This window comes from Hyla sarda, chromosome 1 (genome assembly GCF_029499605.1).
Source record: "Hyla sarda isolate aHylSar1 chromosome 1, aHylSar1.hap1, whole genome shotgun sequence".
Classification (NCBI taxonomy): domain Eukaryota; kingdom Metazoa; phylum Chordata; class Amphibia; order Anura; family Hylidae; genus Hyla; species Hyla sarda.
The window spans coordinates 295,753,799-295,780,502 of NC_079189.1; the positions used below are offsets into that span (position 1 = coordinate 295,753,799).

Here is a 26,704-nt window from a genome sequence, read left to right on the forward strand (position 1 = left end):
ATTTATATAGGTTTTATTTTGTCGTACTTCTGGAAAAAATCATAACTACATGCAGGAAAATGTATACGTTTAAAATTGTCATCTTCTGACCCCTATAACTTTTTTATTTTTCTGCATTTGGGGCGGTATGAGGGCTCATTTTTTGCGCCGTGATCTGATGTTTTTAGCGGTACAATGTTTGTATTGATCAGACTTTTTGATCACTTTTTATTCATTTTTTCATTATATAAAAAGTGACCAAAAATACACTATTTTGGACTTTGGATTTTTTTTGCGCGTACGCCATTGACCGTGCGGTTTAAATAATTATATATTTTTATAACTCTGACATTTCTGCACGCGCAGATACCATATATGTTTATTTTTATTTACACTGTTTTTTGGGGGTAAAAGGCCACGGCCGTTTATTGAGGGAAATAATGTTATTAATAAAACCAAACAATTAATAAATAAATAACTGAATAAATAAATAACCATTTAAAAACCATACAATAAACCAATAACCACCAGTGTATAATCACTCCATAACTTAACTGTCCACCCAGAAATTCTGGGTGACACCCCCACTAGTAGCTAAAATAAAGCAAAAAAGAAAAAAGCTGTCCACCCATAAAGGTGACGCCCTCGTAAACAGACCGTGACAGGGAGGGAGGGATGGGACGATGATACTTCTCCAGATGTTGCTCCAGGATAGAACCCAGCTCACTCCAGCTGCTCATTAAATAGAAATAATTCTTCCCACCGTTACTGGGGTAACCAATCAGCATCTGTGGAATATCTGCCCAGCAACAAGCTGGCACCTATGAGAGAAACTCAGAGTTAGAACAGTATTAACTCCTTCCTAAACATAACCTAGTTTGCCCACTAATCTGCCCAGAGACTAAATAAAAATGGAGGGGAAGGTGGCCCATCTCATGTGGCCCTTACGTTACCCTCCAGGGCCTTTACATGAGATAGGGACCCCCATACCCCTCCAACCAACCCGTAAAGAATACAAACAACTGTTGGGGTAAAAGGCCACGGCCGTTTATTGAGGGAAATAATGTTATTGATAAAACCAAACAATTAATAAATAAATAACTGAATAAATAAATCCATAAATAAATAACAATTTAAAAACCATACAATAAACCAATAACCAACAGTGTATAATCACTCCATAACTCAGCTGTCCACCCAGAAATTCTGGGTGACACCCCCAACCGCATGCCTGACTACAGGCATGCCTACCCCACAACCGTGGCCTTCTCAATAATATTCTGAAGACCCGTATTAAAAATATCTACCCCTATGTAGGATAAATGAACATTATCTGATCTGTATAACCCTGGTATGAAGCCCTCCAGGTCCACATGTCTGTAAGAGAACCCACCGACAGTAGACATGAATTTCTCCATGCTCCTATTTAAGCGCTTACGGATTTTGTCCAGAAAGCGGTCCTTCCTACAAGCCCAGGAGAGTCTGGGGATTATCTCAGAAAAAAACACTATAGTAGAGGAAAAAATGTCAATAAGTGCAAAAACAGTCTGTTTAAAGTTCTGAAACAATAAGGATGTGTTCATTCTACCTACATCGTTCCCTCCTACATGTAAAATCAACACATCCGGGCAGGGCCAAATGGCAGCTTTACTCAAACACAGATCAAATACTTCTGACCACGTTAGCCCACGTTTACCTCCCCAGAAGACACAGACCTTGTTAACCGGAAACCTCAGATTTAGGCCATACGGTCTGACTGCCGCCTGTCTCCTGGCCCAATGGACAAAGGAGTGTCCTATAATCCAAACAATGGAGGTAGCTTCATCTGGAAAAGAACAATTAACAGTCAATTAACAGTTCAGGGCGAATATAAATTGTGTACCTGTCAGATTGCCATCTGACCAATTTCTTGATGTCTTCCACGGCCAACCCAGCCAATGAGGCCTTAGTTGCCGCCACGATTCTGAATGAATGAGGGCTGTTTCCCTTATCTCCAAAACCCGCATTCTCAGCACATTTCCTTAAAACATACTTAAATTGAAAAGTGGTAAGCACTGAGTCGTCCCTATGCATGAGAAATCGTGTATAACCAGCTGGGTGTATAGCCATATAAACCTCTACACACTTTACAGGACATAAATTATTATTAGGAAGTCGGAATATATGTGTTACGCCGAGCGCTCCGGGTCCCCGCTCCTCCCCGGAGCGCTCGCTACACTCCCCTCACTGCAGCGCTCCGGTCGGTTCCACGGACCCGGGGCGCTGCGATACCGCCTCTGGCCGGGATGCGATTCGCGATGCGGGTAGCGCCCGCTCGCGATGCGCACCCCGGCTCCCGTACCTGACTCGCTCTCCGTCAGTTCTGTCCCGGCGCGCGCGGCCCCGCTCCCTAGGGCGCGCGCGCGCCGGGTCTTTGCGATTTAAAGGGCCACTGCGCCGCTGATTGGCGCAGTGGTTCCAATTAGTGTTTACACCTGTGCACTTCCCTATATCACCTCACTTCCCCTTCACTCCCTCGCCGGATCTTGTTGCCTTAGTGCCAGTGAAAGCGTTTCCTTGTGTGTTCCTAGCCTGTGTTCCAGACCTCCTGCCGTTGCCCCTGACTACGATCCTTGCTGCCTGCCCCGACCTTCTGCTACGTCCGACCTTGCTTCTGTCTACTCCCTTGTACCGCGCCTACCTTCAGCAGCCAGAGAGGTTGAGCCGTTGCTAGGGGATACGACCTGGTCACTACCGCCGCAGCAAGACCATCCCGCTTTGCGGCGGGCTCTGGTGAAAACCAGTAGTGACTTAGAACCGATCCTCTAGCACGGTCCACGCCAATCCCTCTCTGGCACAGAGGATCCACTACCTGCCAGCCGGCATCGTGACAGTAGATCCGGCCATGGATCCCGCTGAAGTTCCTCTGCCAGTTGTCGCTGACCTCACTACGGTGGTCGCCCAGCAGTCACAACAAATTGCGCAACAAGGCCAACAGCTGTCTCAACTGACTGTTATGCTACAACAGTTACTACCACAGCTCCAGCAACCATCTCCTCCGCCAGCTCCTGTACCTCCTCCGCAGCGAGTGGCCGCTTCTGGACTACGACTATCCTTGCCGGATAAATTTGATGGGGACTCTAAGCTTTGCCGTGGCTTCCTTTCCCAATGTTCATTACACTTGGAGATGATGTCGGACCAGTTCCCCACTGAAAGGTCTAAGGTGGCTTTCGTAGTCAGCCTGCTGTCTGGAAAAGCCCTGGCTTGGGCCACACCGCTCTGGGACCGCAATGACCCCGTCACTGCCTCTGTACACTCCTTCTTCTCGGAAATTCGAAGTCTCTTTGAGGAACCTGCCCGAGCCTCTTCTGCTGAGACTGCCCTGTTGAACCTGGTCCAGGGTAATTCTTCCGTTGGCGAGTATGCCGTACAATTCCGTACTCTTGCTTCTGAATTATCCTGGAACAATGAGGCCCTCTGCGCGACCTTTAAAAAAGGCCTATCCAGCAACATTAAAGATGTTCTGGCCGCACGAGAAATGCCTGCTAATCTTCATGAACTTATTCACCTAGCCACTCGCATTGACATGCGTTTTTCCGAAAGGCGTCAGGAGCTCCGCCAAGATATGGACTCTGTTCGCACGAGGCGTTTCTTCTCCTCGGCTCCTCTCTCCTCTGGTTCCCTGCAATCTGTTCCTGTGCCTCCCGCCGTGGAGGCTATGCAGGTCGACCGGTCTCGCCTGACATCTCAAGAGAGGACACGACGCCGCATGGAGAACCTCTGCCTGTACTGTGCTAGTACCGAACACTTCCTGAGGGATTGTCCTATCCGCCCTCCCCGCCTGGAAAGACGTACCCTGACTCCGCACAAAGGTGAGACAATCCTTGATGTCCACTCTGCTTCTCCACGTCTTACTGTGCCTGTGCGGATGTCTGCCTCTGCCTTCTCCTTCTCTTCTGTGGCCTTCTTGGACTCCGGATCTGCAGGAAATTTTATTTTGGCCTCTCTCGTCAACAGGTTCAACATCCCAGTGACCAGTCTCACCAGACCCCTTTACATCAATTGTATAAACAATGAAAGATTGGACTGTTCCATACGTTTCCGCACGGAGCCCCTTCTAATGAGCATCGGACCTCATCACGAGAGGATTGAACTTTTGGTCCTCCCCAATTGCACCTCGGAAATTCTCCTTGGACTTCCCTGGCTTCAACTTCATTCCCCAACCCTGGATTGGTCCACTGGGGAGATCAAGAGTTGGGGGCCCTCTTGTTCCAAGGACTGTCTAAAACCGGTTCCCAGTAACCCTTGCCGTAACTCTGTGCTTCCTCCAGTAACCGGTCTCCCTAAGGCCTATATGGACTTCGCGGATGTTTTCTGCAAAAAACAAGCGGAGACTCTACCTCCTCACAGGCCTTATGATTGTCCTATCGACCTCCTCCCGGGCACTACTCCACCCCGGGGCAGAATTTATCCTCTCTCTGCCCCAGAGACTCTTGCCATGTCTGAATACGTCCAGGAGAATCTAAAAAAGGGCTTTATCCGTAAATCCTCCTCTCCTGCCGGAGCCGGATTTTTCTTTGTGTCCAAAAAAGATGGCTCTCTACGTCCTTGCATTGACTACCGCGGACTTAATAAAATCACGGTTAAGAACCGCTACCCCTTACCCCTCATCTCTGAACTCTTTGATCGCCTCCAAGGTGCCCACATCTTTACTAAATTGGACTTAAGAGGCGCCTATAACCTCATCCGCATCAGAGAGGGGGATGAGTGGAAAACAGCATTTAACACCAGAGATGGACACTTTGAGTATCTGGTCATGCCCTTTGGCCTGTGCAACGCCCCTGCTGTCTTCCAAGACTTTGTTAATGAAATTTTTCGTGATCTGTTATACTCCTGTGTTGTTGTATATCTTGATGATATCCTAATTTTTTCGGCCAATCTAGAAGAACACCGCCAGCATGTCCGTATGGTTCTTCAGAGACTTCGTGACAATCAACTCTATGCTAAAATTGAGAAATGTCTGTTTGAATGCCAATCTCTTCCTTTTCTAGGATACTTGGTCTCTGGCCAGGGACTACAAATGGATCCAGATAAACTCTCTGCCGTCTTAGATTGGCCACGCCCCTCCGGACTCCGTGCCATCCAACGTTTTTTGGGGTTCGCCAATTATTACAGGCAATTTATTCCACATTTTTCTACCATTGTGGCTCCTATTGTGGCTTTAACCAAAAAAAATGCCGATCCCAAGTCTTGGCCTCCTCAAGCGGAAGACGCCTTTAAACGACTCAAGTCCGCCTTCTCTTCGGCTCCCGTGCTCTCCAGACCTGACCCATCTAAACCCTTCCTATTGGAGGTTGATGCCTCCTCAGTGGGAGCTGGAGCTGTCCTTCTACAAAAAAACTCTTCCGGGCATGCTGTTACTTGTGGGTTTTTTTCTAGGACCTTCTCTCCGGCGGAGAGGAACTACTCCATCGGGGATCGAGAGCTTCTAGCCATTAAATTAGCACTTGAGGAATGGAGGCATCTGCTGGAGGGATCAAGATTTCCAGTTATTATTTACACCGATCACAAGAACCTCTCATACCTCGAGTCTGCCCAACGGCTGAATCCTCGTCAGGCCAGGTGGTCTCTGTTCTTTGCCCGATTTAATTTTGAAATTCACTTTCGGCCTGCTGATAAGAACATTAGGGCCGATGCTCTCTCTCGTTCCTCAGATGCTTCTGAAATTGAACTCTCTCCTCAACACATCATTCCTCCTGACTGCCTCATTTCCACTTCTCCAGCCTCCATCAGGCAAACTCCTCCAGGAAAGACCTTTGTTTCTCCACGCCAACGCCTCGGAATCCTCAAATGGGGTCACTCCTCCCATCTCGCAGGTCATGCGGGCATCAAGAAATCTGTGCAACTCATCTCTCGCTTCTATTGGTGGCCGACTCTAGAGACTGATGTGGTGGACTTTGTGCGAGCCTGCACTATCTGTGCCCGGGATAAGACTCCTCGCCAGAAGCCCGCTGGTTTTCTTCTTCCTCTGCCTGTTCCCGAACAACCTTGGTCTCTGATTGGTATGGATTTTATTACTGACTTACCCCCATCCCATGGCAACACTGTTATTTGGGTGGTCGTTGATCGATTCTCCAAAATGGCACATTTCATCCCTCTTCCTGGTCTTCCTTCAGCGCCTCAGTTGGCTAAACAATTTTTTGTACACATTTTTCGTCTTCACGGGTTGCCTACGCAGATCGTCTCGGATAGAGGCGTCCAATTTGTGTCTAAATTCTGGAGGGCTCTCTGTAAACAACTCAAGATTAAATTAAATTTTTCTTCTGCATACCATCCTCAATCCAATGGACAAGTAGAAAGAATTAACCAGATCTTGGGTGACTATTTACGACATTTTGTTTCCTCCCGCCAGGATGACTGGGCAGATCTTCTACCTTGGGCCGAATTCTCGTATAATTTCAGAATCTCTGAATCTTCCTCCAAATCCCCGTTTTTCGTGGTGTACGGCCGTCACCCTCTTCCCCCCCTCCCTACCCCCTTGCCCTCTGGTCTGCCCGCTGTGGATGAAATTTCTCGTGATCTCTCCATCATATGGAGAGAGACCCAAAATTCTCTCTTACAGGCTTCTTCACGCATGAAGAGATTCGCGGATAAGAAGAGAAGAGCTCCTCCCATTTTTTCCCCTGGAGACAAGGTATGGCTCTCCGCCAAATATGTCCGCTTCCGTGTCCCTAGCTATAAGTTGGGACCACGCTATCTTGGTCCTTTCAAGATTTTGCGCCAGATTAATCCTGTCTCTTACAAACTTCTTCTTCCTCCTTCTCTTCGTATTCCTAATGCCTTTCATGTTTCTCTTCTTAAACCACTTATCATTAACCGTTTCTCTCCCAAATCTGTTCCCCCCACTCCTGTCTCTGGCTCCTCGGACATCTTCTCCGTCAAAGAAATTTTAGCCTCTAAAAAGGTCAGAGGGAAAACCTTCTTTTTAGTGGATTGGGAGGGTTGTGGTCCAGAAGAGAGGTCCTGGGAACCTGAGGACAATATCCTGGACAAAAGTCTGGTCCTCAGGTTCTCAGGCTCCAAGAAGAGGGGGAGACCCAAGGGGGGGGGTACTGTTACGCCGAGCGCTCCGGGTCCCCGCTCCTCCCCGGAGCGCTCGCTACACTCCCCTCACTGCAGCGCTCCGGTCGGTTCCACGGACCCGGGGCGCTGCGATACCGCCTCTGGCCGGGATGCGATTCGCGATGCGGGTAGCGCCCGCTCGCGATGCGCACCCCGGCTCCCGTACCTGACTCGCTCTCCGTCAGTTCTGTCCCGGCGCGCGCGGCCCCGCTCCCTAGGGCGCGCGCGCGCCGGGTCTTTGCGATTTAAAGGGCCACTGCGCCGCTGATTGGCGCAGTGGTTCCAATTAGTGTTTACACCTGTGCACTTCCCTATATCACCTCACTTCCCCTTCACTCCCTCGCCGGATCTTGTTGCCTTAGTGCCAGTGAAAGCGTTTCCTTGTGTGTTCCTAGCCTGTGTTCCAGACCTCCTGCCGTTGCCCCTGACTACGATCCTTGCTGCCTGCCCCGACCTTCTGCTACGTCCGACCTTGCTTCTGTCTACTCCCTTGTACCGCGCCTACCTTCAGCAGCCAGAGAGGTTGAGCCGTTGCTAGGGGATACGACCTGGTCACTACCGCCGCAGCAAGACCATCCCGCTTTGCGGCGGGCTCTGGTGAAAACCAGTAGTGACTTAGAACCGATCCTCTAGCACGGTCCACGCCAATCCCTCTCTGGCACAGAGGATCCACTACCTGCCAGCCGGCATCGTGACAATATGCAATTTCTTGCCTTTCCCCAGGAGATCCATCTTAGACCTTCTAATGCTAATAGACAGACCCGAGGGGGAAACAGCAATGTCCCTAAAAGATAAAGGAGAAACAGCGTGTTTGTTAGGTGCAGTAAATTCTCCTACCCGTAGAGCACCAAAGAAAGCCAAGAAAGCCAAGAACTGATTCATAGCTGTCTAGACAGACTACTTTACAGGCCTCAGACAGTTTTGTGAGCGTAAAGAAGACTATAGGAGGATGCCTATCCTTAGAGGTCTTAGCCTTATGATACCCTTTCATTACCTGTTTGACCTGGTAAAATGAGTTGATGGGCCTAATACCCCTCCACTTTTGAAAAAAGGAAATACCTGCCAAATAGCTAGCCACGTAACTGGGGGACAACTCTTTGGACAGCAACAAAGATAAGAAATGCAGGGCACAGTTAATGTCTGAAATTTCATAGGAACATCCACTAACTGTGCAGTAGTCACACCACTCTGACCATCCTTGCATACTGTTGAATTAATCCCACACCAGATCCCATAAGTGAGGTGGACACGGTATCCCTTCCCTGGCTGCTTCCGGGCATAATTGGTGGAACCTGTAAAACTGTCCCCGTGAAAGAGAGTCAGCTATACAATTAACAGTGCCCTTAACGTATGTAGCCTTAAGCCAGATGTTTAAGCGCAAACACAATAAAACTAAGTGTCGCAGAACCTTAATAACTGGGTCAGATTTGGCAGATAGGCAGTTAATAGCAAAGGCCACCCCTTTGTTGTCAGTATGAACAATAAATCTTTTATCCCTAAATAAGTGACCCCAAATAACTAATGACACTACCACAGGGAACAACTCTAGCAAAACAATGTTAGAGGTTAAGCCTGCCTCAACCCATCGTTCAGCTGACCAAAGACCATTAAAATACGCTCCAAAACCAAAGGCACCCGCGGCATCCGTAAAAATACCTAACTCAGATAATGCTATGAAATCAGACTGCCAGACTGAAGCACCATTAAAATTTTTCAGGAATTCAGCCCATAAAGACAGGTCCTCCTTAAGAGCTTTATCAAGTCTAATGTGACACCTTGGAGACCTAATGCCTCTGGTAGACAAGTATAATCTTTTTGAAAATACCCTGCCCATGGGAATAACCCTCGCTGCAAAAACTAACGAACCCAATAACTTTTGCAACTCCCTGAGGGTAACTTTTTTCTTAAACATTAAAACATTTATACTACTTAACATTGCTGCAATTTTATCCTGAGGTAAAGAAAACAACATGTAACCTGAATCAATAGTAATACCCAAAAATGTTAGCTTCTGGCAGGAGAAAACTGTTTTATCATTAGCTAAGGGGACACCGAACAAACCACAGATATCAGTGAATACCTTAAACAATCTATGGATGTCATCCCTACCATTCTGACCTAGAAACAGGAAGTCCTCCAGATAGTGTAACATATCACCCACGGGGCAAACCTGCTTAACTGACCACTCTAGAAAGGACGCAAATGCCTCAAAGTAGTAGCACGAGAGTGTAAAACCCATGGGTAGTGCCTTATCAAAATAAAATTTGTTGTCAAAATGAAATCCAAGGGAATTATAATCTGTCTCCCTAACCGGTAGCAACCGAAATGCTGATTTGATGTCCGCCTTAGCCATTAGAGCACACTGACCTAAATTGCGCAGTTTGGCTAAGGCGGAGTCAAAACATGCATATTCCACCAGAAAGTCATCAATATTAACAGCATCATTTAGAGAAGACTGAGCAAGATAGGACAAATGGTGAATTAATCTAAAGGCTCCTGGCTCCTTCTTAGGAACAATTCCCAAAGGAGATAACCTAAAATTGCTAAAGGGGAGGGGGACTCAAAAGGGCCCTCCACTCTGCCTTCCTCTATTTCCTTCCTTATTTTATCCCTGACAATGTCAGAATGTTGTGTAATTGATCTCAAGGGGGGGGGGGTCTCAAAAGGGCCCTCCACTCTGCCTATCTCTATTTCCTTCCTTATTTTATCCCTGATAATGTCAGAATGTTGTGTGATTGATCTCAAGTTGTCCACCCAGGTGCATCCCCTACCAGTAAATTCAGGTACACAGAAACCAATGGAGAAACCCTCTATCAGCAAGTTAGCTCTCTGAGAGTCTGGGAACCTGCTTAGAAATGGCAACATGTTTTTGAGACACTGGAGTCAAGGCTACGGGAAAGCGCCTCCCGGATGGAAAGGGCGCCCTGGGTGGACAAAGTGATTTTTCAAAAGCATTTGCTGGCTGGGTGATTTCCACCACAGTGCGAGCATTCGTGGCGATATTTGCAGTTAGCCTGCCACTTGCACTGGCCCTCATTGAAGGCAAAACACACGCCCTTGCGAAAGGAGCCATGGCCAGTGGCAGGCAAGCTGCGAGACCTCTGAGGCAACATAAGATTTAACCATAACCCGACATCCTTTTGTCCAAACCTTATGTGAGGGTGTATTGCAATCTTTTGAACAAACATTTCATCATAGCCTATCCAAGCTACCCCCCCCCCTCCCCCCCCAAATTCCTGTATGCCTCTAGAATAATATCCAGGTGTTGGAATAATGCTGAGCACAAGTTAGGCTTCTTCTCACCCATGACAGCTGCGAATATACAAAAGGCTTGTACCCAATTATTAAACTATTTAATTGGCTGTGCCTTCTTCTTATCATCTTCCTTATCCTCCTTCTTACCGTCTTGCCCTTAACCTGCTCCCTCACAGACGGCAATAATGAGAATATATCGACATACTCCCCCCTCCAGATCCGCTCCTTAGTACTGGCAGATAAATGGAAACCCAATGGAGACAGCTCACATGTAATCGCCTCCTTCATACATATGCCAGGCACGGACAAGGAGGGGGAAGAATGTAGATCCACTGAGGTGACCGCTGTGCTCTGAGCAGCAGCTACTGGAATTACCGGAGGATTCTCATGAGGGGGAACAGGATTAATTACAGGGGACGAATCCACAATGCTGGCTGATTGACAGGGGTGCACAGAAACAGGGGAAGCTGCATAACTACCAAGGTTAACTGAGGACACGCTGGGCTGAGGGGTCCAAGCAGAGCTGGGGGCTAACTGCGGAGGGGAGGGGGTAGTCAACTGCTCTCTTGCAGGCAAGGCAGCCACCATATTAAAGAAGGCCGCCATGCCCGCAAGAATGCTATGCCCAGGTGTCTCACCCGACCACTCAGCTACCTCCCTACGTCCCAATAAATGAGCGGCATCGTACTCACCGGATGATGTCCTCACCGGAGCTGCAGGGCTTGCCTCCTTCTCCTCGGCGATCCGGATACAGATGAATGGGGGGGCGGGACGGGACTCTTCTTAGCAGCTGCCTGGCTACCGCTGGCAACCACCGGCGAAAAACTCTTCCTCTTCGTCCGGCTCGCACTCCTGAGCGACCAGCGCTGCTGTTCAGGAGATCTTCTGGCTTCCGGAGCTCTTGAAGTGATGTCCTCGGATACCGGTCCAGTGATGATGACGTCAGCCGATGTGGATGCGGACGGAGCATCCTCCCGGAACTCCGCCCCTTCGCTAGTGCCGCGACTTCCGGGAGAGGCTTGCACCAGAGATGGGTCCAAAGCTGAAGAGCGCAGTACTCCTTCCTCGGGCGACTCCGGAGCTGAAGAATCCTGAAGACAAAGCCGAAGCCAAGCTTCGCCCCCCGGACCAGAGGCCTTATCCAACAGCAGCAGGTAGAGATCATTAGTAGTAGAGCAGGACATAATGACAGACGATGATACTTCTCCAGATGTTGCTCCAGGATAGACCCCAGCTCGCTCCAGCTGCTCATTAAATAGAAATAATTCTTCCCGCCGTTACTGGGGTAACCAATCAGCATCTGTGGAATATCTGCCCAGCAACAAGCTGGCACCTATGAGAGAAACTCAGCACCTGAGTTAGAACAGTATTAACTCCTTCCTAAACATAACCTAGTATGTCCCCTAATCTGCCCAGAGACTAAATAAACATGGAAGGGAAGGTGGCCCATCCCATTCATGCTGTACACACACACTATAAATGCATGTAAGGATAGTTACACATGTTCACACACTATAGATCAGTGTTTTCCTACCAGGGAGCCTCCAGCTGTTGCAAAACTACTACTCCCAGCATGCCCGGACAGCCTCTGGCTGTCTGGGCATGCTGGGAGTGATAGTTAAGCAACAGCTGGAGGCACCCTGGTTAGGAAACACTGCACTAGATCTAAATATACTTACTTTTAGTGAGAGCCTGCTGGGGCAGAGAATACTCCAGCATCTAGGTTTTGATGGCGGGTTCAGTGCTTCTTGGATCCTACAGGCTCCCTCATGCATCGGCAGACAGGCCATACACTTGCGATCTACCAGCAGCAGGAGGGGTGAGGAGGAGCAGGTGAGGGGGGGGGGGGGTGTTAAAGGAGCCCAGCCTCTCCCTGCCAGCACTACATGGAAGGCCTCTGCTGAGAGCCTTTAAGCAGCAGCGAGGCTCACTTCACACATTCCCGGAGCTGCAAAACACTGTAGCCGCCTGCAGGGGGGCCCCTGGGTGATGGAGGCCCTGGGCAATTGCCCGGTTTGAACCCCCCTTAACGCCGGCTCTGCCTCCTTGAATGACATCTGCTTGGCCAGACTCTCCAATTCGCCCTCCCTGCTGGTCACATGATTCTGGGAGCGGGACAGTTCATCCTGCAGAGCCACATACTCACTTTTATGGAGCTCCATATCTTTCTGCAGCTGAAGCTTCGCTTCTTGCTCTTTCTTCAAGTATGCCAGAGTTTTTTTCTTTCTCATTTGTCAGGTGATGAAACTCTTCTTCCTTTTGCAACAATTTAGCAGAAACCATCTGTAAGGTTTCTTCAAGATTCTGGATCTGCTCCCTTTTCTTACAAAGACCAGATTGTCTTTTACTTAGGCTAAGTTTCCACTTTTTTCTGACAGTTTTTGGAATACTGCCACTGCAGTTTTTGAGCCAAAGTCAGAAGCGGATCCATAAGGGAGGAGAAGTGTAAGTCCTTCCTTTATATATCCCATTCCTTTTGAATACACTTCTGGTTTTGGCTCAAAAACTGCAGTGGCAGTATTCCAAAAACTGCCAGAAAAAAAAACAAGTGGAAACTTAGCCTTACAGCGGTCTCCTCACTCTCGCTGCTGGACCTTGAGACATTCTCTTGTCCTCTGACATGTCACCTGTCCTTGACCTGTCTCTTCCTTCAAGCCAACTCGTTCTCACTCCTCTCCTCCTTTAGGAGTTGTCGTCCCCTTTGCAATGATCTTGGCCCCTTCGTCCTCAGGGTAACTCCCGGATAGTTTCTTGCGGTCTTCTCTTTCACTTCACCACTGTCTCTCCGCTGCCCGGCAGAGACGTCTAGAGCTCCAAGGTCTGCAACAACATCTGGTTCAGTGGTTCGACCTTCCTGGTCACGATCCATCTCTGGTCCAGACATCACATCTCCGTCACTCAGGACTCGTAACCGCAGCACCCAGCTCCACATGTACTCTCTTCAGTACTTCTGCATTATCCACAGCCATCACTGTAGCTTCTTTTTCTGTCAACATCACCTCTTCCAGATGACCATACAATTTCAGCCCCCCCCCCCCCCCCTTGGGCTCCTCTTTAACTGGCGGATGGAACCCCTGTTCCGGCACCTTCTCCATTTCTGGTTTTACTGAAGACTCTGTTTCAGTCAGAGGCACACTTGTCACTTGAGTCTCTGGATCCTCTTGGACTTGACTCGCGGTCTGTTCTTCAGCAAACCCAGGACTCTGGCAGACCCCTATCTGACATATAGCTAGTGACTGCTAAGCCCCCTCCGCCCTCAGCCCCTGTTGAGTAAATCTCAACTAGTGTGTGGTGCCAGTCAAGTGTTGTGGACCTATCAGGGGTACTTGCTCTAGTAACCTAACAGTCTTCCCATAAATGCTGAAAAAATGAAAAACCCATCCCCAGTACTACTAGGATATCATACTCCAAGGAGGGCTCTATTGCCACCATGTGACTCACGGTACCATAGGGAGTAGAAAAGCAGACATTAACAGTTTTATAACCCCAAATATCTGCCTGTATAGACACTATGACAGGGTCCAGCTTTCCGCAACTGGTCTTCACCCGACATATTATACCCCTAGGCTCTAGCAAAGCAATCATCTTTTTACCATCTACTACCAGCTCACACAGGTTTTCTTTTGTCCAGTCAGAGTTGGCAGCAGTACACATTTGTGGTGAGCCATAGTGAATGGCGGGACCACGGGTGTAGCGGTGTAGGTGGATGGGGCAAGATGGTATTAACCCCAGGGGCAAGGTGTTATTAACCCCTAATGTTTATGACGCCAGAGTGGTTTTTGGGTATCTGGAACCGCCCAAACGATATATCTGCTATCCCAATGGCTAGGCAGTGAAATGAAAGTCCACGACCAGGTTATGGTTTAACGGAGGCTTTACTGAGGTCAGACAGTTGTTATAGTCTCTACAGCTAGGCCAGAATCACAGAAGGACCTCGCAGCTTGCTGGGACCAATTATACTTGTAATAGACTTTAGATAATTGACTTTAAGCTTAACTGGACTGTAGGTAGTGACAGCAAAACTAGACTTGACTTACTGGAAGTGACTGTAGATTTAAGGCCTTCCAGGTAGCTGGACACTAGCACTGAGACATCTGGTCTCCACTGTTCCTCAGCAAAATCATAAGAGCAAAAGAGAGAAAATTTGAATGGCCGCCCTCTTATAAAGGGGGGCTGAGTTAGAAGCCCATAGGTCAAGCTGCGGGTCATGTGTTAAGCTGGTGCCCTCTGGGTAACATAAAAATATGATGTAACATCTCACAGTTCCTTTAGACAATTACATTAGTCCTCCAAAAGGTCCTTTATACTGTCTATACATTAGTATACTGACTATACATATAGTAAAATAAATAAAATTAAAGTAACAGCAGGGGAGACACTGCAGGAGAGCCCCCAGGTCACTGAGGAACTCAACCTGACAGGGCCTAAGTGTAGTGCAGGACCTATTACATTACACATTACTTCAGTAAACACAGGCATGCATTTTTCACAAAAAAACATGGTCACACTGCATAGGTTCAAAGTTTACAGGACAGTTCATAGCACTATGACCTAACTCATGCAAAGTGTGTTTTGTAGACTTTTCTCCCAGTCCTGCATGCAACATTTTCTGTTCACCAAACTTTTTCAGTCCAATCTGCAGAGTATGAACAGTCCGATCAGTCTTCATGCGGGGTCCCTCACCCTCACATGATTTCACACTTGGACATAGGTTGGAGCCACCTTGGACAGAGTTCACACAGTCAACTATGGAAACATCACCCTCACACTCAGCATTTTTATGCACAATCCCATCCTTCTTATGTACAGTTTCAAAGTCTCTATACATGGCCCCCATAATCCCTGGAACAGTCTTACCAGAATCTCTTGCCATCCAGTCAGTTAAGGGCTGGTGCTGGACACCTCTCACCAGCTTCTCTGCTTCAGAACATTGCACCACTTGCTCTTCAAGTAGCTTTGCAACTTTAAATCCAGCATCACTATTAGGCCGTACTGTAGTCTTGATATCTGTCTTGACTTTCTCATAGTCCCGTAAGATCTTTGGATCCAGTTCACAATAAACTTTATGGGCCTCTCCTCCAATGAATCCGAACACCAACTTTCTCCAGTGTGTCTTGTGTGTCTTGGGCGATGCCTCATGCATAGCAATTCTTTCAAACTCTGCAGGTTGCTTCCTCTTGCGCTGCAGCCGTCTGCAACAAAGCATTTATCAGGACATCCATCTTGCAACACACCTTGCAAACACAGCACAGTCCTCTGCCGGAATGTCAGCCGCTTGCAAAAAAAATTTTCCGTTGACCGTAGCAACGCCTTTTTACACAGTCTCAAGACTTGCTTTGCACTCACTTGAGAAAGAGCGCCCACTGGCTTGATGCGATCCGTTGCCATTAGCAACGCCTTCACCACAGGTTAAGTCTTGCTCTTGTACTCCCCAGCTGGGCTTGTTCCACTGTCTCCTCTCTGAGAAAAAGAGTACCTACTTGCAACATGCACGGTTTATCTCACTGCAACTCAACCGCTGGTTTCTCCTAGCAACATGTTGCCCGCATCCTCCACCAATTGTAAGGATTTCACCTTGGGGTTAGCTCTGGGATCGTCCTTGACACAGCCACAGGACACGTTTCTACTTCATTCAGCAAGCAAACAACAGTTCTTTATGCAAGTCTGGCTCCTCACCAGCGTTATTAGACAGGTTTCAGGATAAAGAAAAACATAATGCAGGAACAAACAAAATCCTAGACTGTCCAGTCACTGATTACACAACCCAGCATGCCCTGACTATCAACTGGTAAGCTAGTTTCCACCAGCTTAAAGTTTCCTGCAACCTTTTACTCACTGTTCACACACAGCGATTGCAGCCTCTTGCTGTGTGTACTAAGACCCCTTGTCTGCCCACTTCACTGTTGGGTCATGCACAGCACCTGGCTGTGTGCTCCTCACAAGGACCCCTGCCTTCCCCCCTTTACAGCCACCTTGCCATCTTCTGGGGAGAGCCCAGACTATTCTGTTTCCTTTTATGCAGACTTCTGCTGGCATCATTAATTAGTCACCTGATGAGCCTCTCTGCTAGCTCACCTAGGTTAAAGGTCTAGGAAAAAAACCCTTTCATTACCCTAAAACCTGCCTCAGTGTCACACTGCCAGACAAACATTATAGGTTCTGCTGCACCTAAACAAACATTATAGGTTTTCCTGCACCTAAAAGTTCCATACAGTAATAGAGTGGCTAGATAAATGGGTTGGGGAAGAGTAGGTGGGTCCATCCCCCCCACCCATTATTTAGTTAGGTTGCTCCATAAAGTAGACAGGACCATTCACATAGTTTCCCCCAGGTGTCCAGAGTAGGGAGGCACCACCTGTAGGTAGGTCCCTGTGTAGATAGTTACTCCCTGTATGAAGTAGCAGCCTCTTATAAGTAGGGGTTACTCCCTGTAGGTAGGTCCCCCTGTATATAGGAGCAGCCCCCCATATACAGTACTAGCCCCCACACCCTTTAGGTAGGTGTTAGCAGCAGCCCCCTTTAGGTAATAGTAGTGGCAGCCCCCTAAAGGTAGTAATAGAAGCAGCCCCCTTAGGTAGTAATAACCAGCAGCCTCCTTAGGTAGTAATAGCAGTAGCCCCCTTAGGTAGTAATCCACAGCCCCCTCAGGAAGTAATCAGTAGCCCCCTTAGATAGTAACAGCCAGCAGCCCCCTTAGGTAGTAATAGCAGTAGCCCTTTTAGGTAGTAATCAGTAACTCCCTTAGGCAGTAATAGCAGTAGCCCCTTTAGGTAGTAATAGCCAGCAGCCCCCTTAGGTATTAATAGTAGTAGCCTCCTTAGGTAGTAATAGCCCCAATAGGTAGGAATCACTACTCCCCTTAGGTAGCTATCAGTACCCCCCTTAGGTAGTTATCAGTAGCCCCCTTAAGTAGTAATTAGTAGCTCCAATAGGTAGAAATCAGTAGCCCCCCTAGGTAACAATAGAAAAAAAATAAAAAACATATTTACTTGGCTCCAGCGCACTCCATGGCCTCTTCTCTTCTGTCTTCTTCTCTTGTCTGTGCTCCCGCACATGATAACGACGTAATTCATGTGCCAGAGTGCAGAGGACGAATGCCCGGGACACACTTATAGTTTAATGTGTCCTGGACCAGCCATGGAAGCAGCTTCTGCTTCTGTGCTGCGGTGGCTGCCGGGGTGTGCAGGTGGGGCATTTACTGGAGTGCTGGCTGTACCCCCCTGACGGCAGCCCTGATCCGTATGGGTAAAAACCCAAGTGTTGTAATGTAAAAGCAGTATACAGCTCATGGACCCTATTCGCGTACTCTAGGGTGCGGATTATTAATGGAAGAGACAAAATGGAGTACTGTTTCACGTCACTACAGTAGCACAGGACATAAAGGTATATTCAGAGACAATGGACAATGCGTTTTGGCGTTTTACTTGCGCCTTCCTCAGGTCCAACAATATACAAGCTGGCGTCCTTACAAGGTAGTCTGTGCTGTGTTAGTGATTGAAATTTAAAAGTATAAAAAAAAAGGTTTTGTCATTTACATTTTAGACTATTGTCATCAGACAACCACTGTAATGTTCCCCTTATGTGTATCTCTGAGATTTCCTTCAAGTTGAACTTTGCCCGTGCAGTATCTGTCTGCATTCTCCTGTTGAATATGGTCTCCTTGTTCTCCCCTGTGTTTGTGTAGGTAACAGAAGATAAATTGTCCTTTTGAATTTTTAACTTCCTAATAAAGCAGAGGATGTTAGCTTGAGGGCTCTTAGCTCCTTCATGTTAGAGGATTGATGACTTTCTATATGATGCCACTATGTCTGGACCTAATAAATGCCTACATAGGAACCTCTACCTGGTCCTCATCTGTAGTGAGGAACAACCAAAGAAAAAAACTGTGATGTCAATAGACCTCTTGAGATTTACCATTTCAGATCTTTTTGACAGATGAAAATATGGGAATCAGGTATGTCCTTCATATAAGGATATACTGGCGAATGTCTCAGTTTTACATCAGTTTTACATGTCATTGTTTACATTAACCACAGTAGTGAAACCACATTGTGATCCATAGGTGCAGGTCCTCCACTCCAAAGTAGGTGCACAACTGCACTTGGGGTTGAGCACCTTGTATCACCTTAGATCACGTCAATGTAATTTTTTGTTTAGAATCGGGTTGTCTAAAGGTTGTCCGGGGATATCTGTTCTGTGAACATATTGGGGGAGATTCTCAAAGAATTTTGCACCCAAAAAAAATTCACACCAGCTTGCTTTTGCTTTTTCTTTTTTTTTTTCTTCTTTTTTTGGAGTTATTTAAGTAATTATAATATATATATATATTGAAAAATGTTATAAAAATATATATATATATTTTTTTTTTTTTCTTGGTCACTGCACATTGTTTGTCTTGGTCTTTCTTGGTCACTCACATTTAAGCTCAGAAATGTTTTATTTATACAGTTATCACTTGTCTGGGCACTAGTAACCATGGAATATTTCGGCGCCAGACTCGGCAATTTTGGCGCAAAAAATCCAATATGGCTGCAACCCAAAACATTTTTGTCGTGATAAAAAAACAAAGTGGTGCGAAATTGAATTTTCACATATTTTCAAAGCAGCACAAAAGACCTTTAAAAATGTGAGGAGAAAAATAAAAGGTGTGAATAATATCGATGGAACAGAAATTACAGTAGGTTTTGAGAATCTCCCCCAGAGTATTTTGCTGGGATTTTTTGTAATTTATTAGAAAGTTATGATGTTTCAGGTTGTGAAGTGGCTGGTTCAGAAGATAGATGAAAATCTTATAGGGAGTTTTCACAAGCTAATCTTCTAGATATGGTGAAAAAAAAATGGCTTTGAGACCGAGAGCTGCTGAAAAAAACCTTTGTGACTTTGATAAATACTCAGGAAGCTAATGTTAAACTGCAGGATGGACAGGAAAACACTTCCTGCAACTCTCTCAAGCTGTGATATGAAGATAGGTACCCTTTAAATCTGTTTTGCTAGGTTATCAAGGTTATCGTGTCTTTGGATTGGACCAGATAGTTTCCATTTAGAATTTTTCATATACAAGCAATTTGTTATGATAAGTGATATATATTACCTAACACCGTTCTCCCTGATCTATCTAATTAATTGTTCAAAAGCTCCATTGTCTATAAACTCCTAAGGGTATGTTCACACTGAAGAACTGGAGAGGAATTCCCACGAGTAATTTCGGCTCGCTTTTTCCTCTCCAAATCATTCAGCAGTGAAAACCCCCATAGAGTTGTACAGAATTTCTGCCCCTCAGTTCACACTGAGGAATTTCCTCAAGCAGAATTCTGACGAGGAAGTCTGTTCCGCTTGAAGAAAGAACATGTTCTTTCTTTCAGGCGGAATCAGCGTCGTTATCCCATAGAGATCAATGTTATTTTTTTTTTCTGTCAGAAGCATTTCCACACGGAATCCGCACGGAATTTCTGCATGAAAAGAAAAAAAAAAAAGAGGAGTATTTATGAATAAAAAAAAATACATATATCCTCTTCTCCTCCTCCGCATGAAACCTGCATTTCCGCACGGAATTCCGCGCGAAACCGCTGCTAATTCTGAGCGGAAAAAGAAACTGTATTTTGGGGTGGAAATCTTCAGCGTGATTTCCGCCCCAATTCCTCAGTGTGAACATACCCTAAAGGAGACAGCAGATAACTTGATCAGAGCTTAGCAGTTTTTAACATGGAAAGTTGCGTAATCCTAAACCTATCTAATGAGTTAACATTCTAGAGTCAAGGGAGGAGATTTAACAAAACCAGTGTAGAGGAAAAGTTGACCAGTTGCCCATAGCAACCAATCTGATTGCTTCCTTCATTTTACAGAGGCCATTTTTAAAAATGAAAGAAGCAATCTGATCAGCTTTTATGAGGAGGTGAGCTCCAGACTGGACAAGGGGGAATTGCTTGATGTTGTATATCCAAAGCATTTGATACGGTGACACATAAAAGGTTGTTGCATAAAATGAGAAGCATTGGGCTAAGGGAGAATGTGTGTAAGTGGGTAAGTATCTGGCTCAGTAATAGGAAACAGAGGGTGGTTATTAATGGTACTTATTCTGATTGGGTTACTGTTACTAGTGGGGTACCACAGGGGTCAGTCTTGGGTCCTGTCCAATTTAATATATTAATTAATGACCTTGTCAATTAGAACAGTCTTACCAGATTCTGGTTGAATCTACACAAAAGGTATTATGTCCAGCATTCCTCTGGATACAGCCTGGTGACAGTCCAGTTCCACGTACAGCGGGATACCAACCACCATCAACTCACGGATCCTCACATCCATCATTTCTGGCCTCCTGACCTGAGGATAATCAGGTGCGAAGACATCCTCTTGCTGAACTGCAGCCAATTTAATCAAGGTGCTCACCATAGCATCCATCTTGGTGACAACCGGTTGCTGTCCACATTGCTTGCTCCTAGCAACTGCATTTGGACATCAACCCATCTTTGCAAAACAAAAACACGGCTTACTGCTGTTGTGCTGGGCAGGCCCATCCACCTGTCTCCTCACCTGAAAAAGCGCTCACTCGCTTGACGCAATCCATTGCCCCTAGCAACACTTTCACCACAGGCTCAGTCCTGCTCTTGTACTCCACAGCTGGGCTTGTCCCACTTGCACAGTTGGTTGCTCCAGGCAACAACTTCACTACAATTCGACCATTGGTTGCTCTTAGCAACGTGCTGCCCGCATCCTCCACCAATTGTAAGGATTTCATCCTGGGGATAATTCTGGGATCGTCCGTGACACAGCCACAGGACACGTTTCTACTTCTTTCAGCAGGCAAACAACAGTTCTTTATGCAGTCTGCCTCCTCCCCAGCTTTATTAGATAGGTTGCAGGATAAATAAAAAGATAAAACAGGAACAAACAAAACCCTAGACCGTCCAGTCACTGACTACCCAACCCAGCATGCCCTGACTATCAGCTGGAGGGCTTTTCCCTGCCAGTTAAACTTATGCCTCCTGCAACCTTTTACTCACTGTTCACACACACAGCGTTTGCAACGTCTTGCTGTGTGTCTCGTCCACACTTGGGGCCACTCACAGCTCGGGCTGTATGTTCCTCACCAGGACCCCTGCCTCCCCCCAAAGCCACCTTGCTGTCTTCTGGGGAGAGCACCAACTATTCTGTCCGACTTCCTTTTAAACACACTTCCCCTTTCTGCTACCTCATTAATTAGGCCACAGGTGGAGGTTTCTCCAGGGTTAGCTAGGAAAATACACCCTTCCCTTGCCACAGTGTCACACTATGATGAAAATTACAGGCCTCTCTCATCTTTTTAAGTGGGAGAACTTGCACAATTCGTGGCTGACTAAATCCTTTTTTCCCCACTGTAAATGGAGGCTCTTAGCGGAGGTGGCCTCACTTCAGATGGGACCCTAACAAGCTAATTCAACTCACCTCTGCTGGGCATATAACCTCTGACTGGGTGACATGCAGGATCCACTATCAATTTAAAAAAAAACTCCTTATTTTTCTTCTTAATCTTCCATTGGTCATACAGAATGATCATCTGCATGTAATTTACATACAATGGTCAGCCAAAATGACCAAAATCATTTATTATGGACAGAGTTACTCCCCTCTTTGCATTGGCAATACATGAACGGGGTTCATTAAGAATAGCTGTCAGCAGTAAGCTTTCGAAAGTATATGGACAGCTTTGTATTTATTGTTTGTTTGATTCTATAGTCTTTATTAAACTCGAGATTTTGCCTTTGTGAAGAATATAACACTCATTAGAAGTCCCTCCTCACAATCCTCAGATTAACTTCTCCTTCAGAAAGTACATCAAAGAAGAAGGAGGTATAGTTTGACTAGGATAATTGCTCTTTAGCCTTTGACAGTCTTTCGAGGCTTTATGTGTCCAAACATGTAAAAAGGTTTTAGTAAATTGTTATTTAAATCCAGACAAAAAGCTTTTCAGCATGAAGATAAAAATCCTCCACATCCCACAGGAAGCATCAGTATCCTGCATCAGGAAGAAGCTGCTGGCATGCACTACACATATTGAGCCTGGACTTCCTTTTTCTTTTTCCCAAACATTCTAGCTGGACTGGACCTCTGAAATAAATAATATGGAGTCAGCAACAAAAAAAGATAAGGAAGGGAAAGGAGGAGATGAATGCAAAAACAGCACTATATCATGTTCAAAATAACACAGGGAAATTCCTCTAAAGACAGAGGGTTCTGCTGCCTGACAGAATGATGCAACCTATTTGAAATGTCATACATATAATGCTGGGTAATGTCACTTTAACTACATGATCTCAGGTGTCCACTGCATGGAAATAGTCAAATGTTCAAATATAGAATCAGAAATTCAGCCAACTGGCCACAACATGAGGACATACCAGATTGCACTGCGCATTGCACAATGCACATGTGCCAATGATGTCATGGGTTGCATTTTGGGGGCAGACATGCATAGTAAGGCTGGGTTCACATATGTTTTTTGCCATACTGTTTTCAATCAGTTTTTCTAAAGAAAACCGTATGGCAAAAAAACAGATTGAACTGTATGGGAAAAAGTAAACCGTATGCGTTTTTAAGCCGCGTACTGTTTTTAAAAGTGCATACGGTTCCGTCCATTTTTGAATTTTGTCCATTTTTAATGGGAGGGGTGTTGGGTGGGGACTTTAAGATGCAAATGCAAAAGTGCAAAGTAAAAACCGTATACGGTTTCCCGTATGGAATCGTATACACGTGCGTTTCCCATGTTAACGTATGAGGTTGCAGTACGGTTTTTAAACCGAAGACAAAACCGTGGTCAACCACGGTTTTGAGTATGGGAAAAAAAACGTATTGCAAGCAAACTGTAAGCAACCGGATGCATACAGTTTTCAATTATTTGTCTATGTATACGGTTTTCAATACGGTTCCATATGTTTTCAATAGTGAAAATGTATACGGGAAACATACTTGAAAAACATGGTGTGAACCCAGCGTAAGGCTTCTGACTGTAGCCAATTTGGGACACCATTGCTTCCCACTATAGAGACCGTATAGATCTGGCTAGTGGAACAGCACTAGGGAGAAACACTATAAAAAAGAGAAAAATATATCTGTTTATTGTGTAATCTGATATTATTGCATTCACTTCTTATTAACCTGTCTCTTCTATTTCATTAGAAAATTTAACAATTAACCCTTGTGTACTGCTATAGGGTGATCCGGAAAGGTCTAACCATATTGTAATGTGGTTTGTGCTCCTACATAGGTGTCCATGTTTTTGGACTATGCGCCACTGCATTGGTCACTGATGTTATTCAGCTTGCAACGGGATACCATGCTCCTTTCTTCCTCACCGTGTGTAAACCTAACTATACCCGCCTTGGTACCTCTTGTGCAACAAATCCTTATATCACCCAAGACATCTGCACAGGCAGCGACCAACATGCCATTTTGTCTGCCAGGTAAGTAACATGAGACTGTACAAAATTAGCAAATGTTCATATGTTCATACAATATCATTATTATTATTCAAGATACTAAATTGCCTCCAGGACAAGTTATTTTTACCATGTGCCAAAGTGTTCACCAGGTAGATATCTGTCAACAGTAACCAAGCAACCATGCCTGCATCTTAGCAACAGAGAATCACCGTTTACACTGTCAGGCAAAACTGGGGCATATCTTGTATTAATATGATTGTCCAATTATACGGTCCTTTTATTCATCGGGAATTTCCAGCATTCTGCAAACTGACCTAAGAAAAGTAAGGAAAGAAAAGGAGGTTTAAAGAGATAGATTTTGTTCTTTGACTACAACATAGCATAATCCGATTTTTTTCGTACTCAAATATAACAAATCATGCCACTAAAATGGAGCTCAGGGAATGAAGCTATATAAGGTAAGGAAATTATGAATTGGTTTTAACAATCTCATATCATGCAGACACAGATAGAGAACAGCATCAACGGGATTCCACACAGTGTCCTGGCTGTTGGAATCCATTCTGTAATGATTGACATGCCACTCGGCAGACTTATCCCTGACATCAAACCTGACTAGGCAAAATGGGCATGCTAACAACCAGGGTGCCAAGACTCTTTACCATGCCAGCACTGCCCATTTTTTTACATCACTTGGCATATTTATCATGCACCGTCTGCTATCCTCTGTGCTTGAGTCTGCACGGCCTTATCACCTAGTCACAGATACTTACATGTCACCACCCAAGACATCAGAATTTTTGAAGAAAACTTAGCACAGCTTTATAAAAAATTGTCACACATAGATACTTCTTAAGACAGAGGAAAACAAGTTACCTGGGTGACAAGTAACCTTTAGTGTGAACTATGGGCTACAAAGACAGCTCTTCACTTATACAGCTTTGATAAATAGGTCTAAACTTTTGAAAGTACTGTATATATTGTGAAATATACATTTCTGAAAATTTACTATATATATATATATATATATATATATATATACATATACTTACCAACTACAATGTCCCTTCTTTGTTTTGCCCTGTTGCCCTTGGTTACGACTGTCTTAACCCCTTAAGGACCGGAGGTTTTTCCGTTTTTGCATTTTCGTTTTTTGCTCCTTGCCTTTAAAAAATCATAACTCTTTCAAATTTACACCTAAAAATCCATATGATGGCTTATTTTTTGCGCCACCAATTCTACTTTGTAATGACGTCAGTCATTTTGCCCAAAAATCTATGGTGAAGCGGGAAAAAAAATCATTGTGCGACAAAATTGAAAAAAAAAACGCTGTTTTGTAACTTTTGGGGGCTTCCGTTTCTACGTAATACATTTTTCGGTAAAAATGACACCTGATATGTATTCTGTAGGTCCATACGATTAAAATGATACCCTACTTATATAGGTTTGATTTTGTCGGACTTCTGGAAAAAATCATAACTACATGCAGGAAAATTAATACGTTTAAAATTGTCATCTTCTGACCCCTATAACTTTTTTATTTTTCCGTGTATGGGGCGGTATGAGGGCTCATTTTTTGCGCAGTGATCTGAAGTTTTTAACGGTACCATTTTTGCATTGATAGGACTTATTGATCACTTTTTATTCATCTTTAAATTATATAAAAAGTGACCAAAAATGCACTATTTTGGACTTTGGAATTTTTTTGCGCGCACGCCATTGACCGAGCGGTTTAATTAATGATATATTTTTATAATTCGGACATTTCCGCACGCGGTGATACCACATATGTTTATTTTTATTTTTATTTACACTGTGTTTTTTTTTTTATTGGAAAAGGGGGGTGATTCAAACTTTTAATAGGGGAGGAGTTAAATGATCTTTATTCACTTTTTTTTTTCACTTTTTTTTTGCAGTGTTATAGGTCCCATAGGGACCTATAACACTGCACACACTGATCTTCTATGTTGATCACTGGTTTCTCATAAGAAACCAGTGATCAACGATTCTGCCGGATGACTGCTCATGCCTGGATCTCAGGCACTGAGCAGTCATTCGGCGATCGGACAGCGAGGAGGCAGGAAGGGGCCCTCCCGCTGTCCTGTCAGCTGTTCGGGATGCCGCGATTAGCCGCGGCTATCCCGAACAGCCCGACTGAGCTAGCCGGGAACTTTCACTTTCACTTTTAGCCGCGCGGCTCAGCTTTGAGCGCGCGGCTAAAGGGTTAATAGCGCGCGGCGCCGCGATCGGCACTGCGCGCTATTAGAGGCGGGTCCCGGCTTCACTATGACGCCGGGCCCGCCATGATATGACGCGGGGTTACTGTGTAACCCCGCGTTATATCAGAAGAGCAGGACCAAGGACGTACCGGTACGTCCTTGGTCCTTAAGGGGTTAAAACATCTACTGAGAAGGTCAAGCATTTGAAGTTCAACTGCATATTGCTTTTTAGTCTCTACTGTGTATGCAAGCAAGTGGGATTGTGGGAAAGTGTTTGCTCTCTTGTGGGGTCACAGGTAAGAAAGGAAACCAGGAAGTGATCACATCTATGGGGGGCGAGCACTGTACAGTGATAAAAGTCATTTTACCTAAAATACAGTACATTTGTCCTCCTCTACATTCACAATGAATTCAGAAAGGCTTCAGACCCTTTAATTTTTTTTTTCACTTTTTGTTATGTTTACTAACTGATTCAAAAGAAACAAAATTAAATATTGCATTGACATAAGTATTCAGACCCTTAGTTGAAGCAGCTTTGGCAGTGATTACAGCCTCCAGTCTTCTTGGGTACGATACCACATGGTTTACACAACTATATTTGGGGATTTTTTTGAAATTTTTTCTTGGGAGATCATCTCAAGTCAGGGCTCTGGCAGGGTCACTCAAGGACATTTACAGAGTTGTCCCTAAGCCACTCCTGTGAAAACACCCCACAGCATAATGCTGCCACCG

At 45.5% G+C, this 26,704-nt stretch overlaps 1 protein-coding gene and 2 long non-coding RNA genes across 8 annotated transcripts in view; 1 reads left to right on the forward strand and 2 right to left on the reverse strand.

The window, feature by feature from the left end:
• PLPPR3 (phospholipid phosphatase related 3) overlaps window positions 1-26,704 on the forward strand; it is an 85,592-nt gene that overhangs the window by 46,617 nt on the left and 12,271 nt on the right. For all 5 annotated transcript variants that reach the window (XM_056517999.1, XM_056518000.1, XM_056517998.1 and 2 more), the window contains one exon: window positions 23,579-23,774. In XM_056517999.1, the coding sequence (XP_056373974.1) occupies window positions 23,579-23,774 (196 nt within the window). The remainder of the gene's footprint in view (window positions 1-23,578; window positions 23,775-26,704) is intronic.
• Window positions 358-11,788, reverse strand: LOC130268107 (uncharacterized). The gene is made up of 3 exons (XR_008843480.1): window positions 11,028-11,788; window positions 1,695-1,804; window positions 358-800 (listed from the first exon to the last, which is right to left on the reverse strand). It is a non-coding gene; the product is annotated as an uncharacterized LOC130268107 (long non-coding RNA).
• LOC130268091 (uncharacterized) overlaps window positions 21,477-26,704 on the reverse strand; it is a 46,807-nt gene continuing 41,579 nt past the window's right edge. For both annotated transcript variants that reach the window (XR_008843469.1, XR_008843463.1), the window contains 2 exons: window positions 23,881-24,067; window positions 21,477-22,422 (listed from right to left, as the gene is read on the reverse strand). This is a non-coding gene — a long non-coding RNA (uncharacterized LOC130268091). The remainder of the gene's footprint in view (window positions 22,423-23,880; window positions 24,068-26,704) is intronic.